The following is a 12,384-nucleotide window of genomic DNA, read 5'->3' on the forward strand; positions in this document are numbered from 1 at the left end:
AAGTTGTCTTTGCCCCACTGGAGAATTACCTGAAGATTGGCATTAAAGAAATTGGTAGCAGATATTTGAGAAGTTAAAGATGATTGAGCAGGGCATGGTTTCTCAAAGTGCAATATGCTGTCCTCGGCAAAACTATGGATATTTTCCAGTCAATGGAAGGTCATTAATATACAAGAGGAAAAGAGTGGGGTAAAGAACTGAACCTTTGGGGAACACCAGCATTAGTGGAGACGTTAGAAGACAGAGAGCCATCTATCATCACTCTCAGTGAGCGATCAGAGAGAAAACTGGATAACCAATTACAAAAAAACAGTTGGCAAACCATAAAATGGAAATTTATTTAGAAGACCTTTATGCCAAACACAAACAAAATACTGAGATGTCAAAAGCAACTCTTGTGTTTCACTGACCTTTTCCATTGAATTTGTTGATAAATGGGTAACATAAGCCAGAATATCAACAGTGGATCGACACTAATGGAGTCCATTTTGGTGATCGTTGATCAGATGGAAGGGTTTAAGAATTGCTGGTTAATTGATTTTTCCATTACTTTAGAATGAGTAGAAGTAATTGCAATGGAGCAATAATTGGATGGGAGGGATTTGACACCCATTATAGGAACTGGCTGGATATGAGTCCTGGAGCATTCTTATCATCAAGATTCGTCAAAATTCTTCTGACATCCTTTTGAAGAAAGACTACAAGAGGCATTGAATGGTGTGTTGGGAATGGTGGGAGGTGTTTTACCAAGATCATTAATACATGAGTTGGAAGAAACGCGGGATGCTAGTACGTCAGCTTTATCCTTGGCTGAAGTGACAAAAGTACCATCTGATTTTGACAGAGGTGGGAGCAGAGATGGGCAGACGTTGCGGCCAATAAGTTTGGCAAGAAACCAGAATGCTCAGCTACCATTAGGGCAAGAAGCAAGTTTTCTACTCTTAGCCTGTTTAAAATTTAGTTTGGACTGATTAATAACTGCTTTACAATTGTTGCAAGCTTTGGTGTAAGCAGAAAATGAAACTTAAGAATTGGAAGCAAGCCAATTGCGATACGCAACCTTTATCTAAACAATTAGATAAAGGACAAGGTTTTAAAGTGGAGTGTGGAATAAAGAATTCCATTCCTACAAGGATAATTTCACTGACATGACATGAGCAAACTTTGACATCAAAAGTTTTGAAACAGTAACCAAGGAAAAGAAGACAAATCTCACAGGTCATCCCATTTTCCATTCTTGCAATGCCAAACAATATGAGGTTGGGAATAGCCATGAGATAATGGCTCTACTGGAGAAGAGACAAGCACAAAGTTGTGATTTGAGGTGCGTAAAGGACCACTCACTTCGACCATGTACTTAGGATTGTTTGTGAGAAAAAGATCAAGCGTGTTGGCTGTATGGTTAGGATTGTCCGGCATTCTTGTAGGTAAATGAACAATCTGTGCAAGTCCTCAAATAGGCCTCTGAGGTTGGGTATATTCATATTACGTTCTTAGCGTTTTTTCACCAACCTTTCATGGAGTAAAATAAAATTAAAATAAAATAAAACAAAACAAATCTTGATAACTATATTTACAATAACCTGTATTTACAAAATTAATATACGTATTACAATATTAAAAGTATTAAAACACAAGATTAAAATGCATTAAAATATACTAAGTTAAAAGCGATAAAATCCCGTAAAATGCATTAAAATATACTAAGTTAAAAGCGATAAAATCCCATAGCTTTCAAAGGCTCCAGCCTTCTTCTTCAGCAGTACTCTCTATTATTCAGTACACCTTTAAATATCAGCAGGGTAATGGTAGGCATCACATGTTTCCATTCTCACGTGTTCCGCTCTCTTGCATTGTGGAACCGGAAGTGGCTCGAACGGAAGTCGTACGGAACCGTTCATCCTTTTTTAGGATAATAGTCTCTAAAAGGGGGTGAATCCGTATACCCCTATCCCTATTAATGTTGGTTGTAGAGCTGATCCGCAAACTCTCGAGCCACTTACGGTCCCAGAACCTATGCGCCCGATCGGTGATAGTGGCATCGTCTGGGGAGATCTGGTGCTGCTTCTCCCAAAAATGTTCGGCCACGGCGGACTTGTCATATTCCGCATTTCTTATTGCTTTTTTGTGTTCCCCCAGACGATCTTTGAGACGACGTTTTGTCTCCCCTACATAACATTCCCCACAATCCGGGCATCTAATATTATATACGACCCCACTAGCATCCTCTTTTTGAATGGGGTCCTTAACTTGAGACACAACTGTGCGCAGTCTTCGTCCCGGAAGCTGCACACAGCGTGTCTGATATTTTCTTAATACTCTAGTTATATAATCCGTCAAGCCCGGATAATAGGGAATGTATGCAGTGGATACTGGTATAAAAGATTCATCTCTCCTCTGATTTTCATTAATAAATTTATCTATAATCCTCTGGGGGTAACCACATTTAGTAAGATCCGCAGTGACACGTTCATACTCTGCTTTCCTATCATCGGAGTTACTGCAATGTGATTTCGCTCTATTAATTAGCGTTCTTATCACACTGTTCCTATGATGGCTGGTCAGGGCTGAATTATAATGCGTATATTGCCCTTTACACATCGTTTTTCTAAAGACTTTTGTCTTTAACTGCTGGTCTTCCCTACAGACCAACACATCCAGGAACGGCAGAACTCCTCCATCTTCAACTTCCGATGTAAATTGTATGAATTGGGAGAAGCCATTTAAGATATTCAACACATGATCTTCACTCCCCTTCCGAACAAATGTAAACGTATCATCCACATATCTTTTCCAGGGGCGCATAGGGAGAACACTAGCATTAAATATTCTGGTCTCGAGCTCCTCCATAGCTAAATTTGCTATAATTGCGCTAATGGGGGAGCCCATAGCTGTACCATTAACCTGCTTATATATAATGTTATCAAAAACCATAGTGTTACTTGAGAGGCACAATTCTATACCCTTCCTAATATCTTCTGGATTAAGTTGCATCCTAGTATTTAGGGTAGTATCCCTCTGTAAAACTATGTTTGCACACCACACTCCATGGTCAATAGGAATACAAGTGAATAACGATTTTACATCAAATGATATCATAATTTCATCCTCTTCTATACGCTGGCTCCTAATAAAGGGCACAAATTCTTTACTATCCTTGATACTATATTCAGAGAGTCCTACTAGTGGAGACAATAGTTTGGCTAGGAAACCCGAAAGTGCATACGTCGGACTACCTATAAATGAGACTATGGGTCTGAGTGGCACTTCTACTTTGTGGATTTTGGGTAAGCCATAAAACCTTGGCATTTGGCTACCTGTAGCATGTAGTGTCCAATATTGTTCTTTAGAAATCTTATTAGATTTAAGCCAACTCTGCAACATTCCGTTCACTTGTCGCTCCAAACTAAGGAGTGGACTCTTCTGGATAACCTTATAGGTTGTCTGATCTTCTAATAAGCTCAACGCTTTATTCTTATATACTTCTTTATTAAGAACCACCGTTGCTTTGCCTTTATCCGCGGTTAAAATTATAATACTATCATCTTGTTTAAGGTTTCTTAGTGCTAGTTTTTGCTTCACATTAAGATTGGAAGGAGCACTCTTAGCTTGACTAAGGATGGCTGCTATTTTCACTCGAGCTTCATTAGCTATATCTACGGGAAGTTTATTTATGGCCCTTTCCACACCCATTGCAATTTCTGCAACGGGTATTCTGGGCGGTACCATGGCAAATTTTGGTCCTAGATTTAGGACATCCAACTGCTCTTTAGTTAGTTGTTTATTACTCATATTAATTACAAAATCCTTAGTAATATTATCATTATTGCCTCTCACCTTACTTTGTTCTTTAAGCCTGTCAAACTTCCTTATTTGTCTCCGTTTATAGCTATCAGAAATATGCTTTACTTTAGTTGTCACTACACTAATCACACCTGATAGGTGCATCGGTGTCAATATATCCCTTATTCCTTCAAAGCACTGTCTTTTTTCTTTCCTAATATTATGTAAGTCCCTATGTAATTTTCCAATCCATATATTTAGGATCTTCTTATGATACCATCTGGTGACGTTAAATAATCGCTCATCCTCAAAAGGTAGCTTTGTTAGAAAGCCTCGCGGTATAAGTTTGTGTGTCTTACATCGGTGTGCAAACCTCAAATGTTGTTCCTGTTTAGCCTCCTTGACACTATGTCTCTGAAACTCCCTGATGCACTGCATAATTGGATGGCCGTAACATCGAAATAACTCCTCAAATAGGCCTCTGAGGTTGGGTATATTCATATTACGTTCTTAGCGTTTTGAGGATGAGCGATTATTTAACGTCGCCAGATGGTATCATAAGAAGATCTTAAATATATGGATTGGAAAATTACATAGGGACTTACATAATATTAGGAAAGAAAAAAGACAGTGCTTTGAAGGAATAAGGGATATATTGACACCGATGCACCTATCAGGTGTGATTAGTGTAGTGACAACTAAAGTAAAGCATATTTCTGATAGCTATAAACGGAGACAAATAAGGAAGTTTGACAGGCTTAAAGAACAAAGTAAGGTGAGAGGCAATAATGATAATATTACTAAGGATTTTGTAATTAATATGAGTAATAAACAACTAACTAAAGAGCAGTTGGATGTCCTAAATCTAGGACCAAAATTTGCCATGGTACCGCCCAGAATACCCGTTGCAGAAATTGCAATGGGTGTGGAAAGGGCCATAAATAAACTTCCCGTAGATATAGCTAATGAAGCTCGAGTGAAAATAGCAGCCATCCTTAGTCAAGCTAAGAGTGCTCCTTCCAATCTTAATGTGAAGCAAAAACTAGCACTAAGAAACCTTAAACAAGATGATAGTATTATAATTTTAACCGCGGATAAAGGCAAAGCAACGGTGGTTCTTAATAAAGAAGTATATAAGAATAAAGCGTTGAGCTTATTAGAAGATCAGACAACCTATAAGGTTATCCAGAAGAGTCCACTCCTTAGTTTGGAGCGACAAGTGAACGGAATGTTGCAGAGTTGGCTTAAATCTAATAAGATTTCTAAAGAACAATATTGGACACTACATGCTACAGGTAGCCAAATGCCAAGGTTTTATGGCTTACCCAAAATCCACAAAGTAGAAGTGCCACTCAGACCCATAGTCTCATTTATAGGTAGTCCGACGTATGCACTTTCGGGTTTCCTAGCCAAACTATTGTCTCCACTAGTAGGACTCTCTGAATATAGTATCAAGGATAGTAAAGAATTTGTGCCCTTTATTAGGAGCCAGCGTATAGAAGAGGATGAAATTATGATATCATTTGATGTAAAATCGTTATTCACTTGTATTCCTATTGACCACGGAGTGTGGTGTGCAAACATAGTTTTACAGAGGGATACTACCCTAAATACTAGGACGCAACTTAATCCAGAAGATATTAGGAAGGGTATAGAATTGTGCCTCTCAAGTAACACTATGGTTTTTGATAACATTATATATAAGCAGGTTAATGGTACAGCTATGGGCTCCCCCATTAGCGCAATTATAGCAAATTTAGCTATGGAGGAGCTCGAGACCAGAATATTTAATGCTAGTGTTCTCCCTATGCGCCCCTGGAAAAGATATGTGGATGATACGTTTACATTTGTTCGGAAGGGGAGTGAAGATCATGTGTTGAATATCTTAAATGGCTTCTCCCAATTCATACAATTTACATCGGAAGTTGAAGATGGAGGAGTTCTGCCGTTCCTGGATGTGTTGGTCTGTAGGGAAGACCAGCAGTTAAAGACAAAAGTCTTTAGAAAAACGATGTGTAAAGGGCATATACGCATTATAATTCAGCCCTGACCAGCCATCATAGGAACAGTGTGATAAGAACGCTAATTAATAGAGCGAAATCACATTGCAGTAACTCCGATGATAGGAAAGCAGAGTATGAACGTGTCACGGCGGATCTTACTAAATGTGGTTACCCCCAGAGGATTATAGATAAATTTATTAATGAAAATCAGAGGAGAGATGAATCTTTTATACCAGTATCCACTGCATACATTCCCTATTATCCGGGCTTGACGGATTATATAACTAGAGTATTAAGAAAATATCAGACACGCTGTGTGCAGCTTCCGGGACGAAGACTGCGCACAGTTGTGTCTCAAGTTAAGGACCCCATTCAAAAAGAGGATGCTAGTGGGGTCGTATATAATATTAGATGCCCGGATTGTGGGGAATGTTATGTAGGGGAGACAAAACGTCGTCTCAAAGATCGTCTGGGGGAACACAAAAAAGCAATAAGAAATGCGGAATATGACAAGTCCGCCGTGGCCGAACATTTTTGGGAGAAGCAGCACCAGATCTCCCCAGACGATGCCACTATCACCGATCGGGCGCATAGGTTCTGGGACCGTAAGTGGCTCGAGAGTTTGCGGATCAGCTCTACAACCAACATTAATAGGGATAGGGGTATACGGATTCACCCCCTTTTAGAGACTATTATCCTAAAAAAGGATGAACGGTTCCGTACGACTTCCGTTCGAGCCACTTCCGGTTCCACAATGCAAGAGAGCGGAACACGTGAGAATGGAAACATGTGATGCCTACCATTACCCTGCTGATATTTAAAGGTGTACTGAATAATAGAGAGTACTGCTGAAGAAGAAGGCTGGAGCCTTTGAAAGCTACGGGATTTTATCGCTTTTAACTTAGTATATTTTAATGCATTTTACGGGATTTTATCGCTTTTAACTTAGTATATTTTAATGCATTTTAATCTTGTGTTTTAATACTTTTAATATTGTAATACGTATATTAATTTTGTAAATACAGGTTATTGTAAATATAGTTATCAAGATTTGTTTTGTTTTATTTTATTTTAATTTTATTTTACTCCATGAAAGGTTGGTGAAAAAACGCTAAGAACGTAATATAATCTGTGCAAGGTCATTAAGTAATTGCAAAAGCCTCAGCATCTCGACCAGCTGGGTCAGTGTGACTAAAAAACGGAAGGCAGCCGGAGTTGTGAACATTAAAGTCACCAAGGAAAATTACCTCACTGGTAGGAAATTTGGATTGGAGAAAGTCGAGTTGCAAAGAGAGGAAGTCAAAGAGCTCCAAATGACTAGGGGAGTTGGTACAACATTAGAGACAACAGATGAATTTGCCAGAATGAGGTTTGTTTGTTTGTTATTTGGTTTTTAGGAGCATTAGCAGCTAAGACCATATTGCTCCGGGGATATGTGTTGGTGATGGGCTCGAACCCTGGTCTAATCAAGAAGTGTGTGCTACGCACTGCTGCTCCTTCCCACCTGGCTACGGAGGCGCCTCGGAATGAGGTAGAGAGACTTTAGTCCAGAGAAGATCGAAAAAAGGAGATTCCAAATTACCAAGTCTCTGACAGGGAATATCGCAATGGACATATGCACACATACCACATTTGAAGCGAAAGGAATCATACAGCAAATAATTTGGGAACTGAGATGAGCATTAGTTGAATCAACTGATTACTGAGATTCTGTCAGAAAAAAGTACATGGGGTTTGGCAGACTGCAAGTGGAAATGGACAACGTTGAGATTAGAATTGAGACCACATATATTTGTGAAATTAAGTAGGAAGTGTTTGGGAGGTTTAGATCTTTTCGCAGATAAGCTTACTCTATTAGTTTGGCAATTCATGGTGTATTCGATAGTAAGAAAAAGCGTGGGGACATGCTGTATGAAGTAATGAAATTTTGGATGTGGCATAGATATGGTAAGAATATATCCAGATCCTTGACATGGCCTTAACAATGCACCCCGCATACACACTACGCAGACTCCATCCAATAACTATCTGGCAGAGTAGAGGCAGTAAGATTATACACTAGCTGAATTCAGAAGCCTTGCAGACCATCTGCATCCCTTCATGGTCATCGTGCACCCACAGGGCAATGGATGCTTCCAGCAGACATGCCTCCCACAGAGCTATGCACATGGTGACAATAACATGGTTCGAAGAGCAATCCACAGATTTTTACTACATGGAATTGCCTCCCCATTCACTGGACATGAACCCTGTGGGGCATCTTTAGGATGCTGAGAAAGGCCTGTTCGAGCTTTGGATTCTCCACTCAGGAACGTGATGGAATTATGAACAGTGGTGCAGCAAGCATGAATGCACCACTGTCCATGATTGTTGCAGTAAGCATGGATGGAAATACCCGTGGAACACTTTCATGAACTAGTGGACTCAATATCCTGCTGAGTGGCTACCCTTATCCGGAAGAAAGGGGGGCCTACCCATTACTAGGTAGGTATCCCTTGATTTCTGTCCACTCAGTATAAACAATTGTAAAATAAATTTTTTTATAAAAATTTTAATGTTAAACAAAGCTAACACCAATAAATAATACCTAATAATGGTTAAACAGCAATCACTCAATTATTAACATACTGTAATCTGATTTCACAAATATAATGACACAGGCACAATGGACAGTACCACATGAATATCCATAATGTTGCATGCACAACAATATGGTTATTTCAGAAGTAATGAAGATTACACAATAGACAGATGATCTTTTGTTATTTATACTTTTATTATTTTTTTTTTTTTGGTAGTTGTTGGCGCATAGGCTTCTGTGGCCATAGTGCACCTCCCAAGGTTTTTGTAGTACTTTGATCCAAGCCCGAGGCGGGAATCGAACCCGCGACCTTTGGGTTGCCGGGCAGGCACTTTACCCACCCGGCTAGCCCGGTCGGCTTATACTTTTATTATCTTCTTTGCTAAATCAATTTTGAGTAATGAATAAGTGACCAAATTTTTATCACTTTTTTACACTTTTCCACTGTATTTTACTCTTAGCATTGTTTTTGCACATCTGTTTCAGGCATATGATATTTAAGTAAAAACAAAAAATAATTAATTTGATAACAACACTTACTCTTGTATTGTTAATTCCTGTAATCTCCGGATACTCATCAAAGTCAGTATGAGCACTAGCTAAAGTAAATAATAGAAAAGAAAACTGTCAGAGAACAGGAAAAAGAGAGTAATTATGAAAAATTATTTATATTAAGACATGGTTACTATACAATATAAATTGCCTTCACTCAAAAATGTGCTTTAATTACACATCAATAAAAGTGCAATACAGCAATTCCAAAATGGAAAGAATATAAAGTACCAGGTGATACAAGTAGCTTACGGTAGAAATACAGGTAGCCCTCATTTTGCGCCGGTCACTAACCACAAGGCCATTTTTATTTATTTATTTTTGCAAATTTTTTTTGATGAATTGAAAGTTTAAAATCGTCAGACAAAATTTATAGGCATTGTACTGTACGATGTATCATGCACTGTTCATGTGATCAAGAACAATAGAACTAAATCAGCAATTAGTGTATCAGAGACGAGAAAACTTCCCGCCCTCAAAGTAACCACTCGTGGAAGCAGGAGGTAAAACATTCAGCTGGTTGTTTACGCCTTGTACACATGTTGGAAATTTATTACTAATTGTGCTATTAATAAGTTAAATACATAATCATTAATAGTAGTGATAGCAGTGTGCAGCTTTTGCCAACCGTGATAGCCGTGTGCAGCTTTTGCCAATCATGTTAAGTTTTTAATTTAATTAGAATAAAGAGATGCCATGTCTGGTAAAAGAAGTTCAATGAATACTAGTGAAAATCAAAGAGTGAAAAAGGCATGTCGATCTATCACATGGGAAAATAAGATGGAGGTTATTCGGAGGATGGAAGCTGGTGAAAGCCGTCCTAACGTGTGTAGGCTATGAATATGCCTCCATCGACTGTTACTACAATTATGAAGAATGCTGATAAAATAAAACAATCAATTCAAAGTGCTACACAAACTAGTTACAGCAGAAATAAGCTTTTGATAAAAATGGAGCAATTGCTGACATTTTGGGTCGGTGATTTGAATCAAAAAAACATTCCCTTGACCCAAGTTGTAATAACTGAAAAGGCTAAGTCAATTTTTGAAGACTTAAAGAAGAAAGAAGGTCAGTGCAATGAAATATTTTTGGCTAGCAAGGGATGGTTCATGAGATTTAAAGCAAGAACCAAATGGAGAAGTGTGAAAATTACTGGCGACGCAGTAAGTACAGATGTTGAGGAGGCTGATGCATTCCCTGCAGAGTTTCAGGACATAGTACAGATGGGTGATTATCCTTCATATCTCATCTTCAATGTTGATGAAATGGGTCTTTATTGGAAAAAGTTGTCTTCAACAACCTTCATTGCCCATGAAGAAAAGTTAGCTCCTGGATTTAAAACATCAAAAGACAGGCTGACACTTTTGTTGGGAGCAAATGTGTCAGGCAATTTAAAATTGAAGCCAATGTTGGTGTACCATTCAGAAACACCACTTGTTATGAAAGGTTTAAACAAAGCCATGTTGCCTGTGTACTGAAAGTTAAACAAGAAGGCTTGGATGACACAGAATGTCTTCTTGGATTGGTACGCCAACTATTTTTGCCCTACTGTTCTCAAATTCGGCAGTGACAAATTTAACGACCAGGCTATTCTTTTGGACAATGCTCCTTGACACCTACAAATCTTGGTGAAGTCAGAACACCTCTTAAAATTAATGTTGTCTACATGTCCCCTAATACAACATAGTTTTGCAACCCATGGACCTGGGGGTAATAGCTGCCTTTAAAGCTTATTACCTGGGGCAAACATTTACAGAAATGGTGAAAGCTTTGGATGGGTCAAACATTACCATCAGAGAATATTGGCGGTCGTTTGATGTCTTAAAGGGCTAGGCTGTGTTAATCACATTAACACAGCCTAGCAAGAAATGACTGTCAATTGTCTAAATGGAGTGTGGTGTAAACTTCTCTCAAATCTCATGCATGACTTCGCAGGATTCACGCCACAACAGAATGTTGTAGAAGACATCAGCAGGCTGGTACAAGAGGCAGGGTTAGAAGAAGTTACAGTTGAAGATATAACTGAGCTCTTGAAGTGTCATGCAGAGACTCTTTCAAATGAAGACCTTGAAGAGTTAGCTGCAAAACTTAGCCAACAGCAGGAGGAAGAGACAGAAGAAGACTCTCCTCTAAAAATTATGAAGACCAGTTATCTATAACGGATCCGTGCAAGTGTAAAGTCCCTCACTAATGAGCTCTGTGACACTGATCATGACTGGGAGAGGAGTGCCATGGTTAAAAGGAGTCATATCAACCCTGAGCCCCTATTTTGAAATTCTTAAAGAAAGGAGGAAGAAATCCAGGCAATCAACACGATCCTTTCTTCAAAAAAAGGCAATCTTCTCAATCAGGGCCGTCACCAGCAGATCCTCAACCAGGACCTTCAAGAGCCAACTAAAACTTTGACATTACACCACTGTCAAAATGTTTTATGTATGTATTAATTTATTTTTTATTTACATGTATGTACTTATTACATTTATCGAGGTTAAAAATAAAACACTTTTTTAATTAAAAAAGTTTATTTCTTTGCTTTAAATATACCAGTATTGAAAAGGGTAGGTAACATTTTTGGTGCCTGGAACATAACCCTGTGATTTCCCATTGACTCCATGATATAAAGGGTTCCATTTGCACATGTCCCCCCCCCCAGGAACTTAACCCCGGTGTAAATCGAGGGCTACCTGTAAACTGGTCTGCAATCAAGTTAGAAAGGTGTTTAGGCAAATAATGCAGATTATGAGAAGCCTCAGATTTTATCATCTTGTCTGACCAATCAGATTGGTCAGACAAGACAGTAAAAGTAATTTTGACATCACATAAATAGATAAAAAAAAGGCTTTTGTAACTGTTGAACATAAAAGACTGCTGAACAAATTGAAGCAGTGTGGTATTAAAGGCAAGTTACTGCTATGGATAAAAGTATGGTTGAGTGGGAGAATAGAGAATCATCAATGGGCACCTCTTCATGGACAAATGTATTAGTGGAGTGCCCCAGGGTTCAGTGCTGAGCTTGTTGTTTTCAAGAACAGGTTCAGCACTTTGTATCATCAGCAAACCAATGTCGAGATATGCAGATGATACAAACATTGGCATACAAACGATGACAGTAATCGGGGTATGCTACTGCAACAAGATCTAGATAAATTATGCAGATAGGTTGAGAAGTGGCAAATGAAGCTTAATGTTGAAAAATGGAAGGTCCTTCATATGGGTAGTAGTAATCCCTGATTAACGTACCAACTGTGTGGTACCGCATTCAGATTAGTCACATCTACTAGATACACAAGAGGAGTACTTAGCCTTAACTGATTTTGCCCAGGGATTATTTACCGGGGACCAAACACTAAGCGGCATATACAGAAGACTTTAATGGAATGAGACAAACCAAACCTGCAAATAACAGCGAGATGACACAGAGGAGCCGACTATTCAGACCTTGGAGGGGACAACAAAATGCACTGG

General features: G+C 38.8%; 1 protein-coding gene across 5 annotated transcripts in view; it reads right to left on the bottom strand.

Moving 5' to 3' along the window:
* Nucleotides 1–12,384, bottom strand: part of LOC150085655 (catenin alpha-like) — a 499,984-nt gene that overhangs the window by 124,495 nt on the left and 363,105 nt on the right. For all 5 annotated transcript variants that reach the window (XM_090374159.1, XM_090374158.1, XM_090374157.1 and 2 more), the window contains one exon: nucleotides 8,908–8,966. In XM_090374159.1, the coding sequence (XP_090230285.1) occupies nucleotides 8,908–8,966 (59 nt within the window). The remainder of the gene's footprint in view (nucleotides 1–8,907; nucleotides 8,967–12,384) is intronic.

This window comes from Mastigoproctus giganteus, chromosome 5 (assembly GCF_048544385.1).
Source record: "Mastigoproctus giganteus isolate SK-2022 chromosome 5, ASM4854438v1, whole genome shotgun sequence".
NCBI classification, from domain to species: Eukaryota; Metazoa; Arthropoda; class Arachnida; order Uropygi; family Thelyphonidae; genus Mastigoproctus; species Mastigoproctus giganteus.